Raw genomic sequence first — 24477 nt, forward strand, 5'->3', positions numbered from 1 at the left:
TGCGGCCACGCCCCCTGCACGCGCCCCCTTTTTTGAAATATCGCGGGCATGCCTTGCGCAGGCGCAGAACTGCTTGGGCTTCAGCCGCGCAGGCGCAGTGACGGTAGGATGGCGGAATTGGTTCCTTTTGCGGTTCCCACTGAGAGTGACAAAACACTGTTGGTGTGGGAGCTGAGCTCTGGACCCACGGCCGAGGCCTTGCATGTGAGCTGGGGCCAGGGCGGAGGGAGGAATGGAGAAAGCCGCTCACCCGCTGTCTGGGAGTTCTAGCCCCTCACCCGCCTCAGGGCCTCTGCTGAAGAGCTGTTAGTTCTAGAGGGGACCCCAGCAGCCAATGAGCCCCAACAGATTTTACCGCCACCCAGAGAGGTTCCTCTCAACAAGCAGGGCATGTTGCCTTGTGATGCATCTCTGCCAAACGTTGCCTCTTTTGTAAGAGGAAAACTCGTTCGTGAAGGGTGAAGTGTTTTCAGCTGCGCACATCGTGTAGAAGGGCTTGGGGCACAGGAGGGAATGTGCAGTTTTGTTTTCGGGGCGTGAGCGTTCATGCACTTAACTTGGCGTGGGACCACCCCACAGCATTCTCTGTTCACAGTATTCTCCCGGTTTGGCCTCCTGTATTCAGTCCGGGTCTTCCCAAATGCTGCAGTGGCCGAGCCTGGTTTCTATGCTGTCATTAAGTTTTATTCATCAAGGGATGCTCAGAGAGCCCAAGTGGCGTGCGACAGGAAACTGCTTTTTCAGAAATCTCCATTGAGGGTGAGTTCAAATATGGAATTCCTAGCTCCAACGAAATGAAGTGCAGAATTCAATAATAGGGTAGCATTTTTGCAACATTCTGGTTTACTGAATGCTTCCAGATACATTACCACATTGATCCTTTAGTTCGAGGTTTTGTTTTTTGTTTCTGGTTTTTGTTTTTGTTTTATTTTGGTTTTTGTTTTTTAGATGAAAAAACTCAAAATCAGGACGGTTAAGTGACTTGCTTAAGATTCATGACAGTTGGGACTGGGGTTGTGGCTCAGTGGTAGAGCGCTTGCTTAGCATGCGTGAGGCACTGGGTTCAATTCTCAGCACCACATAAAAAGTAAATAAAATAAAGATATCATGTCCATCTATACTAAAGATTAAAAAAAAAAGATTCATGACAATAACCATGGAAGCTGGAGGTCAAACTCAGACTTACTGTTGCAAAATCCCATGTCATTTTTTGTTGCCCTTTAAGAAATCTTCATCAGAGAAGTTCTGCTTATATTTACTTTTATGTGAATTTAAAGTGTGTGAACTTCACAAACTTAAGAGTCGTCAGTTGTAACATAAAGGATGCTTTTTCTTCATAATTCTCAAACTGCTCATAAGAGCTCCCTTCATTTTGCAGAAGATGGGCAAAACCTTCTTTAATGCATTGTAAAAATCCTATTCCACGTTAGTGTGTCAACCAATTTTGCTTTCTTAAGAGTCTCAGAACAAAAATCTCATTGTACCTCATTTCAACCACCTTTCTTTTTTCAGGGACTATTTCAGTTCCTAATTGGATACTTGATCTAGTTGCTGGCTACTGACCTTGATGCCTATTCTTATTCATATTGCTTACTGATTTAAACTTGATTGAGTCTGAGACACTCCACTCCACAATTATATATAAAATATTTAGGGAGCTAATGCTTAGGAGATATTTACATTCTCAAAGAAGACTGTTAATGCAACTGAACCATTAATCATTTTAATGGCTTGTAACATTCACACAGGTATATATATTCTCACCTCTAATATAGGTTAGTAACTTGGTGAGTGGCAGTTCATCTTAACTGCTTTTTAAGTCATGTTCTCAAGCAGGAGCTACTGGATGGAAAGACATGATTTTTTCTTTTTCCATATTTTTATTGGTGCAGTATAGTTATAAAATGAGTCTTTGCTCCCTCACAATCCTATAATTTTTCTGCAGGACTCCCTTGTTGATTTCATCATCACTTATCACCACCAGAGGTGAGGGGAACCTTCCAATTAATCAGGAGTCCTGAAAATGATGCAGCAAAGTACTGTGGCTTAGAAAGAATAGATAACATTTGTTTAGGGTTTATTAGGAATGCAGTACTTAAAATGTTCTTTCTATCCCATTTAATCTTAACAATCACTCTGTGAACTTAGTATCAATACATCTCAGGTATATCCAAGATAAAATCTCTGACAGGTTATAATATTTGTGGGTCTCTTTTATGACTTTAGGTTCGTCTTGGCACCAGACATAAGGCAGTTCGACATCAAACCTTTGCTCTAAACAGCTCACAATGCCAAGAACTGGCAAATTATTACTTTGGTTTCAATGGATGGTCAAAAAGGATCATCAAGGTAAACCCTGTAGACTTTCTTTAACTACACTCTCCTTTCAACATTATAATCCTAGACTCTAGACAGAAAGATTGAACTGGGTTGTAGGGGGAGATGTGAGAAGCTACCTATCACTGAGGGCAAGTGGATATATTTGAGTTGGCCCACAACGTAGAATTAATAATAATTCCAGGTGTGGTGGTGCATGCCTGTAATCCCAGCAGCTTGGGAAGCTGAGGCAGGAGGATTGCAAATTCAAAATCAGCCTTAGAAACTTAGCAAGACCCTAAACTACTTGGTGAGACTCTGTCTCAAAAAAATAAAATGGGCTGGGGATGTGTCTCAGTGGTTAAGTGCCTCTGGGTTCAATTCTGAGTACCAAATAAATAATGATAATCACCTTAATCATCTCAATGGTGATGCCCATAATTTTCTCCAGTGTTTGTGTGGTGTATAATAAAAAAAAAAAAAAAATGCTTTCCTATATCTAGAAACTTAGTTGCAAATCTTACCTGATTTTGAAGCTGTGGGGCATCTCAATCTGTGATTATTGCAGTTTAGTTTTATTTGTGTGCATTAAAGTACTGGGGGTGGGGGCTTAGCATGTATCTCAGTGGTAGAGCACTTGCCTAGCATGTGTGAAGCCCAAGGTTCCATTCCCAGGAAAAAAAGAAAAATAGAAAATCATAGGAAGGTGTTTTAATTCAAATCCTAACAGCTTCAGGAGCTTTCTGACCTTGAAGAAAGAGAAAATGAAGCTCTGGAGGCACCACTGGAGAAGCGAAGCCTGAAGTTCTTCTGTGCTTTAGAGGTGGTTTTGCTGTCCTATGCCTGCAGGAGTCCTGGAGTAGGCATTGCAGATGAGCCTTTGGATCAGCTGGAGGAAGGTTGGTTCTCAGTCAGGGAAGGGAAGGAGAAGGGTCTCTCTTCTTTCTAAAACTCACTTTTCAGCTCCCTATCAGGTCTTTCCCTTGCCATGCTAAAGTCTGAGGCAGAACTTTTGTGCCTTATAATACAGGTTTTCGCCTTGGGCCAGACCTAACAGAACCTTTAAATTTAAAATTTGAGACTGATCTCCTGCCAAGAAGCTTAGGAGGAGGAAAGAGATAATGTGTCTCTCATTCTGGGTTGAGAACCTGCTTTATGCTAAAATAGTTCTTCAACTGCAGATTTCTTGTGGTCTTCACTTATCTTAGCAAAATCTAGATAAGATTTTCATACTCTCTTATATAAATATTCAGTCATTTGAAGAGTCTTGAGCAGAAAAAGAATCAAATATAGATACCTAGAAAGGGTACTCCGGTTGATAACTGAGTTTTTTCTAGAATCCATGGCCCTCTGGCTTAGGGTTTTTATTTAGAGGAAGGACTGAGGGCTGCTCGTGGAGCAGAGTAGGCTGCTGTGGCTGAGTGCAGGCAGGGACTGGTCATTTGCATAACCAGAAAATCTTTCTCAGTGTGTGATTCCAGTCCTGATGCATAGGAGTCTAGGAGCGTAGCTTCCAGTTGTCCATTTAAAATTAATGAGTGAGGGCTGGGGATATAGCTCAGTTGGTAGAGTGCTTGCTTTGCATGCACAAAGCCCTGGGTTCAATCCCCAGCACCGCAAAAAAATAAAAAAATAAAATAAAATAAAATTAGTGAGTGATGTGAGACTTAGGCCAGCTTTCTGGCATAGATCTCCCTTCTAGCACATTAAGAACTTCCATAATGGATTGGGGCAGTGAAAATGGACTCCATCAGGATAAACCTACAACAGCCATTCAACAAAACCCATGTGATGTGCTGCTTTTAATTGTGCAGATAATGATCTCAGAATTGCGGGTGTATTCTTATTTTTTTTAAATATAGAACAATAATCATTTATACCCATATTTTAAATCCATTTGTTTCATTTGGATGTAGGACCATTATCATTCCTTATGAAAAGAAAGATGGCCCAGAAGCTTGCTATTCAGAAGGCTTTGTCAGATGCATTCCAGAAACTGTCCATTGTGGTTTTAGGTAAGACTTCTTTGATAGCCTTTGAAGTACTTCAGTTTCAATGAGTAAATAAACTCACTTTGAAAAGTTAATCAGATGAAAATATGGATCTCTAAAACCCTCCATATATTGCTTTCATTTACTAAATTCTTTCATAGCAGTGGTCTCAAATTTGTCCTATGACATTTGTGAGAAAAATGACTGCAAATATTATTGTCCCCAGTCTATGATTGTAGAACAACTTGCCTGTGCTGATGCAGAAAGTGTTTGATCCATATCTTCCTTCTCAATTGCTTGCCTGTCAACAATATAGTGATTATAAGCTTTGGACACCTGGGTTTGAGTCCTAACTCTGTGTCTTAGATTTTTAATGTAATTTAGGTTTTATAGTCAGACAGATTTTAGATATTTAATATCTCTAAAATGAAATCTTGTTATTCTAAAATAGAGCTAGTAATTCTGCCCTTCTTAGGGGAGATAGTATAAGAGTAAATGAGATGACAAATGTAAAAAGTTCAGAACTATGCTTACGCAGTAAGCAAACAAAATATGTTCGCTATCATTATTGTCATTTCTTTCTGAATGAACAGATAAACTGCTGAATTAAGGATTCAGTTTCATAGAGTGCTTGTCTTGCAAGCACAAGGCCCTGGGTTCGATCCCCAGCACCGCAAAAAAAAAAAAAGAATTCAGTTTCAGTTTTCATTTATGGCACTGACATATTGGGTAAATATGACGCTTACATAATAATTAGCTGCTTTCATGTGAGCCTTCAAAGTAGCATGTTTTGAATGGTGTCACATTCCTGCTTGGGTTCTCCTGTGATATGAATGTTACAGGCTGTGTTCAAAGGAAACGTGATAATTAGCAGAGTTCCCAAACAGAACTGGCCCTACAGGCTTAGAGACTAAGAAATACTAACTAAGTTATTAGATACCCTAATTTGCTTATAAGAGGTAACCCTGATGGGTCTCAGCCCTCCAATCTGGGGAGGCCTTCCAGTGAAAGTCTGACTCCCTGGGTCATGGGCTAGATTTTCCAATTGTCAACTCTGAGTAACAGCCTTTAAGAACTAAGCTTATATCAACTCAAAACTCTTTAGACTAAAAACCTTATGCTTTGAAGAAAATTGTATTGTCTTTAAGGTAAGTAGACCATTTCCTACCAATAAAATGTTCTAGTACTTTCTCCAAAAATTTGTTCATTGTTTCTGGTGGAATTTTGGTTCTCAGGGGGTAGAAAATTGCTCCTTCTTCTAATATGAAGTGTCTTATAGTCCAGGGATCTACACCTGGGTTTGAACTCACTTTGACTCCTCCTCATGCCTTATTGTTCAACCATTTGAACATTTTTGTTTACAAATATTTTGTGTCATTCTTTCTTAGTTCCTATCTCTAAGATCACAACATTCTTTAAACCAGACATTGTTGATACTTTATTATGTGTTTTTTTTTTTTAACAAAGAGTTATATTAAAACTGATATGTAGGTAAGGACATTTCTAAGAAATGCTCTTATTTTCTTTCAGAAATCAAAGGCATGTCTCATGAGGGTGCTACCATGATGTGCAGGAGAAATTTTAGAACAAGGAAAATTCGGAATTGATCCTTGTTAACTTTATTTCAGAAAGTGGAAAAATAGCTGTGGAGTACAGACCCAGTGAAGAGATTAGAGATGCCAGAAGTGAAGAAGAACTACATGATATCATTCAAGTATATGAAGATGAAAGCGCAGGGATTCCATAGCCAGTGTCGCCATGATTGAAAACAACCAGTGGGCTGCATGCAGTGGCGCACATCTATAATCCCAGTGGCTTGGGAGGCTGAGGCAGGGGGATCAGGAGTTCAAAACCAGCCTCAACAACTTAGTGAGGTCCTAAGCAACTCAGTGAGACCCTGTCTCAAAAGAAAAAAATAAAAATAAAAAAAGGGCTGGGGATGTGGCTCAGTGGTTGAGCACCCCTGGGTTCAATCCTTGGTATCATAAAAGACAAAAGAAATCAATGGGATTGGAAGAGTTCTGCATTTCAGCATGTATCATTCTTAGGAAAATAGGAAAACTCTGAAACTACTTTGAGTGCAGGGGATTTAGGGACTTCCTGACCCCTTGTTTGAAGCTTAGAGAGCAGAATTAAGACCTCTTAGAGTACTACTAGAGTTGTGGGCCCAAAAGAGGGGCTAGGCTCCCTTTCCAAGAATTAGAGAAAGTGGGCTGCTTGAACACGTCCCAGAGATTTGAAACAGAGTATGGCCTTAGGTGTGATTGTGTTATAGCTCTGAATCTCAACATCTCCCTATACTCAAGTAGAATATTTTGCTGAAGAACTTTTCTGTAAATCAATTATATGAAAGCCCTTAACTAGGAAGTAAGTTGCCAAAGTAATTTCTAGAAGAAAATAGTTATTATTTACTATGTATAAAATATTTGGGGGAGGTGCAAGGGAGGAACTTAATTTAGGGATTTTCAATTATATGACTTCAAAGATGTGAGTTTCATTTTAAAAAGGCAGAGAAAGTGGGTTGCATTCTGAAACAGTCCTTTCTTATTTCCATGTAAAATAGTTTTAGTTCAATTTAAATAAAACCAGTCAAGGAAACCACACTTTTAAGAGGTCTAGCTTTCTATGAAAGGGAAGGAAGTCTACACTGACTGCAGAAATCCCATTATAAGAGATCCATCCCTACAGATCCACTCTGAAAACCATTTCTGTGTGCTTAGCCATATGCAAGGCACTGGGAATAAGAAGATGACACATTGTCTTTATACACCAGGGTTGTGTGAGGTAATAAGCAAGTAATAAAATAGATTATTTTAAGGACTCTGGAAAACGTCATTTGGGTTCTAGTTTTAGTAGCGTTTAAAGAAAATTAACTTGCGGGCTTTAACATCCTGGCTTCTCCAGATGTGTGCACATGAGGGACGCCTCTAAAAAAGTGTTACGTCTATCTGACCCAAGGTGGGAAGGGGATGTTTTCCCATTCCAGTGTAAAGGGCTGTCCACACGGATTCAAACCCCCTCTCAGACTGAATTGCTCCTGCCTAAAGCCCATCCTGCAGAAATATTGGAGTCATCACTGATGACTAACAGCCTAACAGAGTTATGAATTAGTTATCACACATGAAACAGGATACTGAGAGTTCAGAGGAAATGGCAACATTTTGGAATAAATAACCTTAATGTATAAACATACAGTCTGCCAGCCACCCTAACCGGCCCTCGTTTTGCAGGCCACTTGCTTCTCGTGGAAGCAGTTCAACCAAGGGGAGGAAAAATGTCTCTCAGATTTCCGCTTGGAAGAGGAAGAGTTCAAGCCTCCAGAACTGAACTAGCCCTACCCGCTACCGAATATCCCCTAACCCTGTGGCTTCCCGGGGAATCTCTGTCGCCCCGACCAAGTGGGTTGCTAGAGTCCCGGGACCACCCAGGTCTGTGGCCCAAATCCTGCCTGGCTATGGGGATGGGGGCCTGTGAGAAGCGATTGTCGCCCCTGCTGGGGGAAGGGAAGCCTGGGTCGGGTGATTGTGGGAAAAGGCTCCCCCGCCCGAGCGAACCTAATAAAGGTTGCGTAAACAAAGATGTCATAAATAAAGGGCGGGGCGGGGCGGACACCCGGTTTCCCCGGCCGCCCACAGCTAAGGGCTGCCATAACGGTTCGACTCCCACTAGCACGACCCGGCACCCCATTGGCCTGGGTCGCTGCGCCTCGGAGCTTCCGTATGTCATGTCCCTATTGTGCAACTGGGTACTTCGGCTTCTCCTCGTGTGGCAACCTTTGTTGCTGCTCGTTGCAGCTTTTCCTCTGCCATTGACCCACTACCCTCCCCACCTGACCTCCGAACCCCCAGGGCCTATCAAGCCCTGGTCTCTGCACTCCTCTGAACTCCCACCCTTATCGCCCTATGCGCTTACACCCCCGGCAGACCCCGGGGGCTTTGATGACCTGGGGTCTTCTGCTCGCTCCCAGATGTTGGATCCACCACGGAAGTTAACTGACAGTTTGCTTCCATTCCTGGGCAGGGATTCACCTGGAGAGCGGCCCCCAGAAGTTGATCAACTTGCTGTTCCACGTCAGGATCTGCACGACAAACTAACTCGGCAAGAGAGGCTCCCAGAGTTGGTTCCAATGCTAGACAGAGATCAGAAGCAGGTCCTAGCTCTACCTTCTCGACTCGAAAGTAAGATTCCTACTGTCAATTTAGTTCGTCCTACAAAACAGCCGTCATTTAAAGTACTTGTTCCACCTCTGGGTAGTCCGACTTCAAAAACAGCCAAGTTTATTTTTTTGCAACCAAATCTGAAGAAGGATGTAGCTCAACGTCGGAGATTTGCTAAGGTTGTTGTTGGAACTCCAAAGCAATTTGCAAAACTTCAGCTTCAAAAAACCTTGCAGGATGATTATATATATCCAAGTACGGATGTAGCTTATCCTGGCAGCCTACCTCCGGAATCCCAGGAGAACCCAGATGAGCCTCTTGAAACCCATGACCAGGTCGAACCTCCTCTGGAGGCCCAAGAGACTCCTGAGGAGCTCCAGTCCTCTTCATCCCAGCAAGAAGCCCCTGAGGAGCAGGAGGCCCTAGCAGGTGAGCCATCAGTGCATCATAAACTTTCATCTCTAAGAAGTGACACTCAGCCAGTTGTCACAAGTAAACCTGCAGTTCTGATTACCATAACTCCACAGGCAGTTAAAGAGATTGGCATGCCTTCAGGCCAGCAGCAGGCCCCAACTCAGCCTTCAGAGGGTCTTGAGGCAGTAGAACCTTCATCAACCCAACAAGAGGCTCCAGCTCAGACTTCAGAGCTCTCAGAACCCTCTTTAGCCGAGCAAGAGGCTCCAATTCAAGCTCCAAAGCCCCCTGTGGAGAATACAGCTGAAACTCTACCAACTCTACCTATAGTTCCATCTCTAGGTCAGGGTCAAGTTAATTATTATAATTTGCCCAGTGTTACAGGTAGGCCTGCGGACGTGGAAATAACCATAACTTCAGAGCCTACCAAGGAGGTTGAATCTTCTCTAGCCCAGCAGGAGGCCCCAGTTCAGCCAGAAGTCTCAGTTCAAGAGGCCTCAGTTCAGCCAGAGGCCCCAGTTCAGCCGGAGGCCCCTGTTCAGCCGGAGGCCCCTGTTCAGGAGGCCCCTGTTCAGCCGGAGGCCCCTGTTCAGCCGGAGGCCCCTGTTCAGGAGGCCCCTGTTCAGGAGGCCCCTGTTCAGGAGGCCCCAGTTCAGCCAGAGGCCCCTGTTCAGGAGGCCCCAGTTCAGCCAGAGGCCCCTATTCAGGAGGCCCCAGTTCAGCCAGAGGCCCCAGTTCAGCCTCCAGAGTATGCTGAGGAAGTAGAACCTACTCTAACCCAGCAGGAAACCCCAGCTCAGCCTCTGGGCCCTGCTGTGGAGACTGAACCTTCTCTCAGTGAGCAGGAGACCACAGCTCAGCCTTCTGAGTCTCCTGGGGAGGACCAGTCTTCTGAAAGCCAGCTGGAAGCACCAGTGCAACCTCCAGACTTGCCCAGTGTGACTGGTAAACCTGCAGATGTGCTAATTACTATAACACCTGAACCCACTACAGAGGTGGGAACTTCTGTGATCAACGGTGAGGCTATAGTTCCTCCCTCAATTCCAACTAATGAGGTAGGACCTTCTGCAGCCCAGCCTGAAGTCCCCACTCTGCCTCCAGAACTTCCTAATGAAGTAGCTCAACCTCCAGAAGGTCAGGAGGTGACAGGTTCTTCTCTAGGTTCTGATCAAGTTGAGCCTCCAACCCCAGAGTTAAATAATGAGGTTGACACTTCGGCCCAACAGGAGACCCTAGATGAGTCCTCAGTGTCCCCTGAGCAGTTGGAACCTCAACCAAGCCCCCCTCTAGAGGAGGAACAAACTCCAGTTGATCAAGAGGTCCCCAGTCAGCTTGAAGAGCTGCCTGAGGAATCTTTATCAAGTCAGCAGGAGAGCTCATCTCTGCCCTCAACGCCCCCTGTGAGTGTTGAACTTCCACCAGTCCAGGAAACACGCCCGACTAAGCCTCCAGAATCTACTATTAGTCAAACTTATCCTTCAGTCAGTGATTCCGTGTCATTTTCAGCTCAAGATCTGGAAGTGATGTTCAGAGGTGAGCCTACATTTTTGTCTAAAACCACAGTTCAGCATGTGGCCCTGATAGTTACTGTACCTTCAGATGTCACCAGAGAAATGGAACCGATTCCCATCCAGCAAATTACATTTTCGCCAACCCAGGTTAATTCCCCTTCCCAGTCTCCAGGAGTCTCTGAAAATGTTGAATTTTCTTCAGTCCAACAAGAGACCTCAACTCAGATAGAAACTTCTTCAACTCAGCAGCAGGTCCTAAGTCAGAATCAAGCTCAGTATACATCACCCAGTGTCACATTTCAACCTTTGGACCTGGAACTCACCCTAACTCCAGAACCCACTAAACATTCTACAGCCAAGAAGAAACCTACAGCTCCTCCAACGCTTCCCGAAATTACTTTTCAAACCCTACAGGAGACCTCAACTTGGCGACCAGTATATCAAGAAATCATAGTTCCAACACAAGAAACTCCTCCAACTCAGCAGCAGGTCCTAACTCAGAATCAAGCTCAGTATCCAACATCACCCAGCTTCACGTTTAAACCTGTGGATGTGGAACTCACCATAACTCCAGAGCCCATTGTGGAGGCTGAACATTCTACAACTTTGCCTCAAAAGCCCCCTAAGGTAACACTTCTACGTCCTCACCAGGGAACTACAAATCCTCCTCCAAAACCCCCTGAGATAACATTTCCACAGCTAAATCTGGGGACTACAATTCTTCCTCCAGAGCCCCCTGAGGTGACACTAGTACGTCCGGACCAAGGGACTACAAATTCTCAAGTCAACCATGAGGAGACTTCAGTCATGGCTCAATCTTTTGACGTGGAAATCACCATAACACCAAAACCCAATGTGGAGGTCGCATCTTCTCAAACCATGCAGGGGAAGCCAATTCAGCTTCCAGAGCCCTATAAGGAGATTATAGCTAAACCTCCCGTGTATTATGAGATTACACTTCCAACAACGAATCCAACCCCGCAGCCGGTGTCATCTAGTGTTGGAGTTCAACCTCCAGATGTGACGATTACCCTGACTCCAGTACCCACTGCAGTAACTGAAAATTCTGCAACCCTGAATAATCCTACAACTCTTTCAAAGTACCCGGAAACGACACTTCCACAGCTATCACACCTGACTGAATTCACAGTTCCACATGTGAATCCAGAACAAACAGCGACTCATTTCCCCGAAATTTATGCCACAGAAAAGGAAGAGAATGTCACCACGAGCACCAATATATGTGAGCTCTGTACCTGCCAAGATGAGACACTGTTGTGTGTCGGTCTCAACCCAGTGCAGAAACTCCACCGAGTGCCTGTGCTCGAGCCCTACAGCTACAATGGCACCTTCACGGTCTTGTAAGCATCGCCTTTTCTCCTTTGTGCTCTGCATTCTGCCTATCTTGGTAGCCTTTTCCTCAAGGGTCTCCTGGGCCTTCCTCCTCTCTTCCTTCCTCTCCCCAACCCACATTGACTGACTTTTTGCTTTTAGTTTTTGCTTGTCAACTTTTCCATATCCTCTCCTCCTCCTTACTAAAGTGCCCTTTCTCCAGTCTTTTACTTGTGATCGTTCTTTATTTCCTTACCCATTTTTATTGAGCCCTATCATATCGTTGCTTAAACTTTGCCATTTTACTCCATCTGCTTTACCACACGTTAATGATGATATAACCAGTGGTGAAGGGTAGATTCTTGAATCAGACTGTCTGAGTTTGAACCCAGATCTTTCATTTATTAGCTTTGTGAACTTGGGCAAATTATTGAGCTCTGCGACTCGATTTCCTCATTTGGAAAATGAGGATTATGATAGTTACCATTTCACAGGATTGTTGTGTAATTTAGATGAAGAGTACATGTAATACTTATATCAGTGCCTATCATATATTTATGAATGTTATTAATATTATTATTCAGTCCCTTAGTTATGTTCAGAATTCATCTTGACCTTGGCCTTTCAATATGTAGCATCCATTTGTGCCCAGCTGAGGGCTAGGTACTGTGGGAGCCACAAAAGGAAGACATTGTCCTCAGAATACGAAAATGATAGGTGGGAAGAAACATAAAAATGGAGATGATATATAAGTACTAAAAGAGGAAGTAGACCATAGGTGCTATAATTCTTCAGAATCTGTCATCACTGAGGTATGGATGTTAGGGAAAGCTGCACGGATAAGCTAAAATGTTACCTGGGGCTGGAAGGGTGGCTATAATTGTTAATTATAATTGAAAAAACAGGGAGTACAGCCTACACAAAGGAATGACCAGGATTTAGTAGACTAGTATGCCTCAAAGAATTGGGTTAGGAAGCAGAGCCACTGAATATTTTCAAGCAAGAGAAAAAAATAATTAAAACAAGAGATTGTTTTAGAATCCATATTTAGAGTGATCTAGAGGAGAAAGCTTAATTGGGGGGCACCTAGAAAATGTTAGCAAAATCTAGGAGTAAAACAAGAAGGGGCTGAGTCAGTAGTTGTGAGGGGAGTAGAAAGAAAATCCTTGTGGGGCAGGGTGGGGGAGGGGACAGGAATGGAAAAGACAGTAGAATGAATCAGACATAACTTTCCTACGTGCATATACGGATACACGACCAGTGTAACTCCACATCATGTATATCCACAAGAATGGGAAGTTATACTCCATGTGTGTATGATATGTCAAAATACACTCTACTGTCATGTGTAACTAAAAAGATCAAACAAAAAATTAAAACAAAATCACCCTTCCATCAACTTATTCTGTTTGATAACAAAAATGCCAGGTTTTAAAAAATAAGAATTTAAAAACATTTTAGGACATGACCACAGTCTGTTAAAAGAAATAAAACAAACCAGAATCATATTAAAAAAAAAAAATCCTGGGGGCACTAGAGGAAAAACAAAGAACTTAGTGACTGACTAAAGAGATGGGGGATGAGGTGTACAGAAAAAAGGAAAATAAAATATGGCCCCACCGGTTTTGTCCTGTATGGAGATGAGAATGCTGGTGACATAATGAGTTCAGTCTTAGGCATTTCTTAGTGGGGACCATAAAGCCGTCAGAAGGCTTCTGGTTGAGTAGAAATGTCCCTAGGCAGATGAGCAGGCTTATCCTCCAACACCAAACTCCAAGAAAAAGTCTACGTAAAGGTGTATAAACAGGAAAGTTGTTGCTAAGGGATAAGAACAGAATTTCAAAAAGTTCAAGTTATCTGTAGAGTTGAAACTAAACATATTTAACAGCTTCTTTTAAACATGTCATTCATAGATACATTCTCACATTTTTTTTTAAAAAGTCACAAGTATATAGGATAAAAGTAAAAATTCATACTCTATACCCTTTGTCACCCCTTGTCCATACCCAGCCACCCACAAGATGACCCCTGTTACATTTTGGTGTGTGTCTTTCTTTCTGATTTCTCTTCTGTGTCTTTTTTTTTTTTTTTCCCCCTCTGATGAAGTTTTTTTTTTTTTTTTTAACCTTCCCTCTGATTCATGTTTTTTTTCCTGTGCAACATTTTCAAGAGGTCTTTCTACATCAGCACATTAGTTCCTCTGATTTCTTATTGTCCTTATCCTCTTAATACCTGAAGCAATTTCAACAGAGGGCACTTAGGCAAAGCTTCGGGGTGGGTTACCTGCAGTGTATTTCTTTCTTTCTTTCTTTGTCCGTGTGTTTCTTGATTCATATTTGTTAATAATGGTAAATTCTTGCCCATTTTTCTGTTAAAATTGGACAGATAGGAAGTTAAACTTTTGAGGAGTTGCCTTGTCATGTGTGCCCGTGGCCCACATTATTCCTTTATTGTACAAACTGGGAAGCTGATAGTTCTGGAAATTAGAAAGCTGGGTTTTCTGTTGTGTTTGTTTTTTCTATATTTGAATGTCCCCCATGTGTCTGCCTCAATTGTTTTACTTATTCTGTTCATTCTTTTCTTACTTATTCAAAGGTATAAACTGTTTCTTCACAGGAATTTCCAAGGAAATGTTATTTCTTACATTGAAGAAAACATATGGAGATCATACCGTTGGACTGAGAAACTGTGAGTATATTCTCTCCAAACGTGAATACAGAAAAACTGCATTGTAAGATCCTTCTTAGTCTAGAACGTTGAGGTCAGTAACTCTTAGAAAAAGATTTTCCCCTCCATATCTCAAATCAGCCTGTGTTGAATGAAGTTCCGTGGTTATTTTAAAAACTGAATTTCGGGGCTGGGGAGATAGCTCAGTTGGTAGAGTGCTTGCTTTGTAAGTACAAGGCCCTGGGTTCAATCCTCAGCACCCAAAAAACAACAACAACAACAACAAAAAAATTGAATTTCATGGGGCCTGGGGTGATAGCTCAGTGGTAGAGCACTTGCCTAGCATGAGTGAGGACCTGGGTTCCATCCCCAGGATCACAGCAACAATAATTAAATATTCAATTTTGTAAATTTAAATTTGTTTTCCATTATATAAGTAATACATGATTACATAATTTAAAAAATATTAATTTTAGTTGTAGATGGATATAATGCCTTTATTTATTTATTTTCATACGGTGCTGAGGCTCCAACCTAGAGCCTCACACCTGCCAGGCAGGCGCTCTACCACTGAGCCGCAGCCCAGCCCCATGGCTACGATCTTAACGAACGAATGTGAAACAACAGGTGTGGCGAGCCCTCCCTGTGCTCTGAGCCTCCACCCCTGAGGGAGCCATCACTCTGAGCCTGGTGTATGTCCTTCCAGACCTTTGCCTTTGCATTTCCCTACACACATATTTGCATACAGCAAAATAGGTCTGTGGCATGGTTTTATTATCTTTCTTTACATAAATGGTAACATCATGCAACTGATTTTCACTTCTTCATATGTCAGGTTTCTTTCTAGCACACAGAGGCTACCGTATTCTTTTGAAGTCATACATAATGTTCCAAAGTATGAACGTATCGTGGTTTATTTAATAATATTCCCCTACTGATGGATGTGTAGTGTATCCAGTTTTCCTCTTACATGCATAACCTTCATGAACCTGCTTCTTGGTGAACAGAGGAAATACGTATATAGAATAGAAATGGGATTTTTGGGGGGTGAAGATTATTATCAATATAAAGTATTATCTGCCCTCAAAAAGGCTATGCCACCTTATACTCCTGGTGACAGAATATGACAACTTTCATTTTCTCATACTTTTTTACCACTGGGTATTCTCCATCTTTGTGTTGAATATTGATCCAGAAATAACCTTTCCATCTTCCAGAATTCTCAGTGAAAACTCCCTGACTGAATTACACAAAGATTCCTTTGAAGGCCTGCTATCCCTCCAGTATTTGTAAGTTAGTTAATCACATTTTTTTGTGAGTTATGAGTTATCTATAAAATGAATAAGGGGTTGAAATTAGATAATCTGTAAAATCTATCCCAGCAATTAAATTTTGTGATGATGTAAGTTTGTATAGGTATTAGCCCATCTCTAGCATTAAATACCTCCTAAGCATTTTTAGTTTTAAAAATTATGTGGATAAGATACAGATGAAAAAAGCAATTCCGCTTATAGTGGAAAGTGGTAGTAAGATCAGAGCAATTACTAACACTCTATAAACCTTGTTTTATAAGTGTTCGTATGTATTTGTATCTAGTCTACAGCCTATGGATCAAATTCAATCCACAGCTCATAAACTAAGAATGATTTTTACATTTTTAAAGTGTTGTAAAATAAAAAGAAAAGAATATGCAGCAGAAGTCTAAAACATGTGGCCTGCAAAGTCTAAAATATTTACTATCTGACCTTTACAAAAAAAGGTTTAAACAAGTTGGATTAGTAGAACAAAGGGAATTAAAGTTAACCTCAGTTTGATGCCTACAGGAGATAAAAAAAAAAATAGGCCACCTATATTAATTTGAATGCCATCAACCCAGAATGTTTTAACAATTTAAACTGAATTAAATTAACACTTAAAGATTAAATAATTAGCTAAGTAAATAAATTACATAAATAATAATATCAAGATGAATAAACTACTGAGAACATACCAGTATTAAGAATTTCAATGCAGGAATTGCCATACCTACATTAAAAATAGATATTTGCCAAACACAGAAAGTCAAGAGTTGTATGTTTTCTCTCACAAGTAGAAACTAGAGAGGAAAAAGGACAAGAAAGGTGTGGGTGAGACCCATGAAAATCAAAGGGAGATCAGTAGAAAAGAGGAAACGGGGTGAGAAGAGGAGAAGAAGGGGGAAGTGCTGGGGAGTGAGATTGGTCAAATCATAGTGTTATATTGTGTGCACGTACAAATATATAACTACAAATCTCAGCATTATGTACAACTATAATGCACCAATAAAAATGTGGAAAGATCTGGCATGGTGGTGCATGCCTGTAAATTCAGGAGTTCAGGAGGCCGAGGCAAGAGGATTGCAAGTTCAAGGCCAGCTTCAGCAATTTAGTAAGGCTCTAATCAACTTAGCAAGACCCTGTCCCAAAATAAAAAAATTAAAAGGGCTGGGGATATGGCTCAGTTTTAAAGTGCCCCTGGGTTTAATCCTGGTATCCCCCACCCCCCCCCAAAAAAAATAGATATTTGAAATGATGATTAAATGATGTAACTTGCAATGTTTCCATTAAGTAAACAGATCAGAACTGCCCGTAACTTTTCATTAATCACAAAATTAAAATCGCTCTCTTCTTGTTGTCAAGGAGGGAGTACTTGCATAGTATTTCTGTCTGGTTAAAGATAAAAAGATAACTTAGGTTCTTTGCTGTGATAGCTTGATTTTTATCCTTTGTACATGGGATCCAGATATGTATGGGTCATTAACCCTATTAAACTAATTAATGATGCTTTTTTAGCAAATTTATTCTTTCAAATGTAGAAAGCTTAAAGGAAGTGGGTATAAAGAGCTTCACATGGTACTAAAAATAGTCCTTTAAATTATCAAACCTCTTAGGCCCTAAGGGACAACCACTTTTATATTGGTGGTCTTGGTCACTTCTGCCTCAAACCCTACAAACATGGTTTGGAGAAAATAGATGAGCTAACTGCTTAATGGAGTAGACTTTTCATTATTTCTACTATGTAATACTTTGTTAGCTAATAATTTCATGTTAGCATATATATTCACATTTGTTTTTTAAAAATGCCAATAAAAAAGAGCTCAGAAAAACATGCCAAACACCGTGCCTAGTATTAGAGGCACAAAGATGAATGAGACAGGTTCCTACCCTTTCAGAACTCAAACCATAATGCAGCAAGGGCCCAGGGGATGACAAGGTGCTGAAGAGGTGCAGTAGAAGGGCCAGCCATGAAGCCATAAACTGGATTTCTTTTCAAATAGTCGTTTTTGTCCCCCTCTTTACTCCCCGGTGCTATCCATTTATTTTATTACTATTTGAGTTTACTCAAATACTTGTGTCAGTTTCAAACCTGGAGGGCACCTCAGATGAACAAGACCTAATCCAGGCTTTCCAGGAGTTTGTATCAAAAGAAATGGGATGCAAAAATAATTGCATTAAAAAGAAATGGATATGGGCACTAAAAGGTATAAATTGTGTCTACATCACAGAATAGGAGAAAAGATTTCAAACTGGGTCAAGGAAAATGTTCCCAGAGCAGTGCTGTTTGAACAGACCTTGAAGGAGCCCACTGGGAATCATCAGCTAGGCATCTTGGGGAGAATATACTAAGCTTGCAAAGGGAGAGCAGGAGGAAGGCAAAACCCAGGAATGTGTTTGAGGAGTGCCATGGGCACCTGTAGGGTACAAGAGGGAGAGTTGAACCAGACCTTCTAAGTCTTGAGTGCCAAGCAAAGGAGCCCCGATGGGGAACCATCTGCTGTGCTCTAAAACAACCTTGAAGTTTCTCTCAGAATCACCCGGAGGACTTGGTAGAACTTGGTTCTGGACACCCGCCGCCCACCACAGTTACTGATTCAGTTGTTCTGAAGTAGGGCTGAGAATTTGCATTCTTCAGAAGTTCCCAGGTGATACTGGGCTTTAAGAACCACTTCTAGAGAGCCTATGTGGTGACTGTGTCCAGGACTGATTAGAAAGGGAGAGACACCAGTCATGGCAGTTATACCCATCCAGGTGAAAAGTGAAGGACAAGCTGAAACCCATGGAAGTAAGAGTCAACTCTAGTCAGAATGGGTGTTTTCAGTTAAAAATCCAGTTCCTTGTTGTTTTTTATTGTCCCAGCAGTACACAACTGAAGCAGTTACCTTTATGGAATATTAAGGTAATATGAAACCAAAATGAGTTTCCATTACTATGATAGAAAGTACAGTTTTGAAAGTCATTTATTAATTAGAGGAGTAACTGCCTTTCAAATGATATGAAAGGTCTCTTTTTCTTCTAGTATTAAACTGGTTTAAGACAATAGAATAAAGGACTGAGGGTATAGCATGCACAAGGCCTGAGTTCAATCCCCTGTACTACACATACACACACACACGAAAGAAAAACCAATTGAACCAGAAGAGTGGGCAAGGTTAAAAACTCTAGGAAGTTCAAATATAAATCCAAAGGTTTAGAATTTAAACAAAAACTAGGTATTCGATATTAACAATTCTCAACTCTATTTATTCATACTAATTAGATACCTAATATCTAATCAAGGCACTATTTTCCTTTTACTTTTCCTAGAGATTTATCCTGCAATAAAATACAATCTATCGAAAGACGGACATTTGAACCACTACCTTTTTTGCAGTTTATGTAAGTTACAAGTATGACTTCATGATATTTGAAATTTTATAAACTCCCTTGCTACTCATTTGAAATTATGATTAAAATTTTACTAGTAAAAAGTTACTAAAGTTATTTAGCAAATCCTTTTAGCCTCTAGCAAAGATTAGTATGAGAATTATTACATGGGTTGAAACAAGTTATTACAGAGCAGTGGTTCAATTAGTGTGATTTTGCACCCAGGTGACATTTTGACATCTATTGACCGGACACCAGGGATGCTGCAAAACATCTACAATGTACAGGACAAACCTTCACAACAGAAAATTGTCCAGCCCAAAATGTCAATAGCATTGAAGTTGTGAAGACTTGTTTTAGAGAAATAAGTATCAAGTATTTTGTGAGCATTCACTGTTTTATAGCTAAGGCTCTGCATGTATAAATGCAGAAGTATAAATCATAAGCCAGTATCTTCCACAGTGAGATTTCTTTAGTGCATGGAAAAAGTATTGTGGTTACATTTCATCATAGATAAGTTAGAATCACTGCTAAATGATCAATGTTCTGAAAGAATATCTTTTTTCTTCTCCTCCTTCTTTGGCTTATATCTTTTTTTTTTTTTTGTAGAAACCTTGGTTGCAATTTAATCACAGAACTGGGCTTTGGAACATTTCAGGCATGGCATGGATTGCAGTTTTTACACAAGTTGTAAGTGAAATAGAAGATAAATACCTGTACCAAAAAAAACAAGAACAACAACAAAAAATCTATGTGTTAAAAACCTTATACAGTTATTGGTTAGCTGTTGTAAACCCTGTCTGAACTCTGAAAAGTATGTCTTAAGATCCATCCATTCTTTTCAAATGAGGAAACTAAGGTACAAAGAGGCCAAGAGACTTGTCATTTATATAGGACATGCTCTGCTTTTTCTAGAACTGATCTCTGGCATGGACAATAGAAAGCATCATGCAAGTAACACCCAAAGTAGCCTTGGATGCTGCTCTGACATGTGAATGGTCCTTGAATTTCACTTGGGAGTTTAACTCTGATTCCATTTCATATTCAGAGTCCCTAACTGCTTAAATGTATGCACCATTGGGCTACAAAGAATCAAGTTTAGCTTAAAGTCCTCCAGGGAGCACAAGTGCAGGCGCTTTCTCAATGGAAAGCAGAAAAGAATTCTGAAAACCTGGCACAGGGGACCTCTCTCCCCAGAGCATTATTTTTCTAAAAGAAATATTTTTCTAAAAATGTGTGTCTTTGAAGCCATGAATTATCTGTAGGCAATAGGAACCTTTGAGGTGTGGGAAATATGATGTTTATGTTATAGTGTAAAAAATATTTGTAAAGACAATACATTGCTCTAACCTAATTACATATACTTTCTTTCCTGACTACCTGCAACAAGAAATATGGGTTTTATTCCCTTTCAGTTCAAAGGGGAATTTTTTTTGTTTTTGTTTTTTACTTTTTTAATTATTTTGGTTTTTTGTTTGTTTGTTTGGTGCTGGGGATGGAACCTAGGGTCTTGGGCATTCTAGCCAAGCACTCTGCCACTGAGCAACATATACCCTTAGCCCCTGAAAGGGATTTTAGACTCATGGTGAAAGTTCTCCTCTCAACCCGATTTTGGAAAAAATTGTCCACCTGTCTTGTGGGTCAGAAATCTAGGTTCATATGGTTCATTTGGGGTTCCATGGAGGGATGGTTAGGATATGCCTGGAATTTCCTGCAGATGCTGATCTACTACAGTCACCTCTCCCCCTCATCAGTTTGCTAAAGCATAAATTGGGGAAAAAATACTGAGGGTCTACTTTTCAAACAAAGTAGTAGGGATGGGTAGTGGGTCAGAAAAGACTCCTAAAGTGGAGAAGCCACCAACTTTTGTCTTTAGCTTCTGTGTTCATCTTAACAGAAAAAAGGCATTTGCTTCATGGTCGTGAGAAAATCAGAGCTAACTGGCATTGGACATTAATACTCATTTCATGTGATCTGAATGGAGCTGTTCCTCTCAGACCAATTCAGTTGCTTTTATAGACTGGCACAATGAGCCAGACAAGGTGCACACCTGTGGTCCCAGCCATTTGGGAGGCTAAGACAGGAGCTCAATGATAATCTGGGCAACATAGTGAGACCTGTCTCTTAAAAAAGAAAAACAGAGCTGGGCACAGTGGCACACACCTGTAATCCCAGTGGCTCAGGAGACTGAGGCAGGTGCATTTTGAGTTCAAAACCAGCCTCAGCAATTTAGCGAGGCCTTAAGCAACTCAGGAGACCCTGTCTCTAAATAAAATACAAAAAAGGACTGGGGATGTGACTCAGTGGTTAAGCACCCCTGGGTTCAATCCCCAGTACCAAAAAAGAGAGGGAAAGAAAAAAAAAAAAAAAAAAAAAAAAAAAAGATCAGCACAATGGTAACAGTCTACCAAGTGTGTGTTGGGGGACTGAGCACTTTTGGGTAAAATTCTTCTAATAGACAAAGCTCTCTTCCTTCAGGAAACACTTTGCCATAGTGAGAGATAAGCCAAGGGAAGATGCCAGTGATTTATGACCAATATGACACAGTACTGGGGTGTTTGTAAGTTGAAATACCAATTTTCCATGAATTACGAAAGTTTGTACAGAGGCCCCAGTTGATATGGATTTGTCATGAATTGAATGGAACCTAAGGTCTAGGGCTCCTCGTGCACAGGCCCCCTTCTAAGGTTCTGATTGGGGCCCTCTCAATTTCTGTATGCATAAAGTTTGCATGTTTTTATCAGAGGACATTTCCCAAATTAGATAAGGTTCAGTTCCCCACAAAGTCTGGATTCACCTCTGGGTTCCGTATAATTACAACCTGGTAAATCTCTTAAATAAGCTTAAATAAGGCCTATAACAAACACTGATACAACAAATTAGCAGTATGTTAAGCTCAGTCTATTTTGAACCTGAAATTTGTGTCAAAGATGTGCCAAGAGCTTATTAGTAAAGTACCACTCTTTAAATGGTAGTAATAATCATATCTCTTCCAGATGAAATCAGAAATGAATATATTATGGAAAACCAGCACTGGTTGATAATCCTAAATGTCAAGTATACTTTTTTCCCCCTGACTCTAAAGTGCTTCTCCTTCATTCACCTACACAGGTCCAGACTGATGGCTTATTTTTTAAATTCTTTTAGTTACTTCATTGGTTCTAAAAATACAAGCTCCATGAGTTTAGAAGCTGAAGGACTCTCCAAGGTAGAAATGCAGGCTCTATTCAGATTGAACACATTCACATGCTGACTTGTCTGTGACACGTCAATATTATGCCAAGACCATAAGCACAAAGAAAAAATAAGAGGGAAATCCAAGCTTTATCCCTACTGAATTATTTATTCCACTGCTGAGAATATCCATGAGGTAGATGTGGCCACACTATAAAGGCAAATTGAGGTCCCAGAGACACCCTATTGCTCCCCACTTGTCCACTAGCACCAGTTTCCTACCGACAACTGAAGAGGCACAAAAATTTGCGTGCTTCAGGGTATGGTCATCACTTTTTGGTTTGTACTGGAATCCTGGCAGCAGCCTCTCCGATTCAGAGGCATAAAGATGAAAAGAAAGCTCTGGTCTGTCTTTTGGGGTGAGTTAGAATGGCTTAATTTTTAATGGTTTGAAAGTTTTGAGAATCTCATATCCAGTAACTATTACACTGTTCTTCTCCCAGTTGCATCCTCTTCTTCCCACCTGTAACACAGGCATCTTCTCTTCTCTTTCTTGGAACGTTAGAAATTCTTCCATTACATTTATTTAATACCTACATTTACTAGTTGTTTATTATGTTCCAGGCACTGTATTAAGTACTTATGCAAATGAGATGGTATACTGAAAGGTCTTAGAATAGTGCTTGCACATGATAAATACTCAAAACATGTTCCATTATTTTCCCAAGAACTCTTCAATGTTGATATTCCCCATTTTGTAGAAAGTTGAAATTCAGAAACCTTGGATAACTTGCCTGGATTCACAGTTTTAATAAATGGCAGAAGCTCTTACAAGCTTTATAAGTAATGTTCTATGCAACTTTTGTTTCCTTGTAATAGGAGCTGGCTGATGACAATTTGTTTTTTTGTGCATTGTATCTTGAAGTCGGTTTCTAACTTGCATAGGACCTTTGGAGCAGACAGCTCCAGTTGCCTCTGAGAATTCTGCACTCCTAGAACTATTGGCCATACCATCTCTGGGCATCTCCAGGGTTCCTGTTCATTGGCCAGTGACTATTTGACATCATCACGGTCTTCTCTGGGCCCAGCCCCTCCTAGATGCCTTAACATGTTCTTTCATCTAATCTTCAGATTACCTGGTGAGGAAAATGCTACTAAGTAAGGCTCACAGATGTTTGTAATTCAAGTCACTTCAGCATAAAGTGACAGAGTCAGAATTCAAACCCAGGTCTGCCTGATTCCAGGGGCCTTGCTGCTGCTTCTGTTCCTCACTGCCAGGGAGTCTTCTTCAAGGCTTGGCTCAGCACTTTTAGATACAGGCTTGCCATTTCGGGTTCCTTAGGCTTTGCCTTTAGAAAAGACTGATGTGATGCAGTCAGAGGTCTTGTATTGAGGAGCTTCATGTGGGGAGTCATGTTCTTGTGACTCATGGACCTATGTAGATGAATAAAGGAAAGGGGTTACTCCATCCCCAAATACTTCAAACATACTGGAACAGGGTGAGGGCTACTCTGCTTGTTTCTTTGACTACTTTCCTCCAATGAACCAGTTTCCCTGCCTGCCTTGGGATTCTAGCATAGATAGTGTTGGAGTTTGTCCTATTTTGTTTGTTTTGACTGCCTGCTTTGGACATATTTTCAGCTAAAGCTGTTAGGATTTCAGTACATTCAGGACAGTGATGACGCTTCAGTCCTCAATTCTTCTCTGTCTCTTCAGTTAATAGAAAGGAAACGTAGCCCATCTGTCTGGACCTGTATAGAAGAATTTGGAGAAAAAAAAAAAAAAAAAAAAAAAAAACAAGTAAGAAATGTTCCCTTATTTTGTGAGCTACCTTTATTCTGTCCCATTGTTCTACAGCAAAAGGCTTATGCAAAAATATTTGGGTTTTCTTTTTCCAATAAGGTACATTTTTAAAAACCACTTAAAACTGTACTTCTTAAGCTGGGCATGGTGATGCTCATCGTAATCCCAGTTATTTGCAAGAATGGCAAGTTCGAGGCCAGCCTCAGCAAATTAGTGAGACCCTATCGCAAAATAAAATAAAAATGGCTAGAAGCTGAGTGTAGTGGTGCATGACTGTAATCCCAGCAACTCAGGAGGCTGAGGCAGAAAGATCACAAGTTCAAAGCCAGCCTCAACAATTTAGCCAGGCCCTACGCAACTAAGTGAGATCCTGAAAATAAAAAGGACTGGGGATATGGCTCAGTGGTTAAGCACCCCTGGGTTCAATCCCCAGTAACACAAAGCAAACATA

The 24477-nt window shown here is 41.0% G+C and overlaps 2 protein-coding genes across 3 annotated transcripts in view; both read left to right on the forward strand.

Annotated features, from left to right (window-relative positions):
• The first annotated feature begins 102 nt into the window (after nt 1–102).
• On the forward strand, nt 103–8347 carry RDM1 (RAD52 motif containing 1). Of its 2 annotated transcripts, XM_079133208.1 has the most exons (8): nt 103–204; nt 580–759; nt 2227–2349; nt 3047–3215; nt 4233–4331; nt 5936–6021; nt 7538–7735; nt 8328–8347. In XM_079133208.1, the coding sequence occupies exons 1-7, from the start codon at nt 109–111 to the stop codon at nt 7637–7639; spliced, it is 855 nt and encodes a 284-aa protein (XP_078989334.1). In that variant the 5' UTR covers nt 103–108; the 3' UTR covers nt 7640–7735; nt 8328–8347. The 2 variants fall into 2 exon arrangements, with proteins under 2 accessions (XP_078989334.1, XP_078989333.1); XM_079133207.1 differs by lacking the exons at nt 7538–7735; nt 8328–8347 and having other exon boundaries at nt 5838–7224.
• A 2013-nt stretch (nt 8348–10360) lies between these two features.
• The window catches only part of LOC306657325 (leucine-rich repeat-containing protein 37A2-like), a 44070-nt gene continuing 29953 nt past the window's right edge, over nt 10361–24477 (forward strand). The window contains exons 1-5 of the mRNA XM_079133209.1: nt 10361–11750; nt 14338–14409; nt 15606–15677; nt 18990–19061; nt 19659–19739. Of these exons, the coding sequence (XP_078989335.1) occupies nt 10402–11750; nt 14338–14409; nt 15606–15677; nt 18990–19061; nt 19659–19739 (1646 nt within the window). The 5' untranslated portion in view covers nt 10361–10401. The remainder of the gene's footprint in view (nt 11751–14337; nt 14410–15605; nt 15678–18989; nt 19062–19658; nt 19740–24477) is intronic.

This window comes from Sciurus vulgaris (assembly GCF_902686455.1).
Source record: "Sciurus vulgaris genome assembly, chromosome: 3".
Classification (NCBI taxonomy): domain Eukaryota; kingdom Metazoa; phylum Chordata; class Mammalia; order Rodentia; family Sciuridae; genus Sciurus; species Sciurus vulgaris.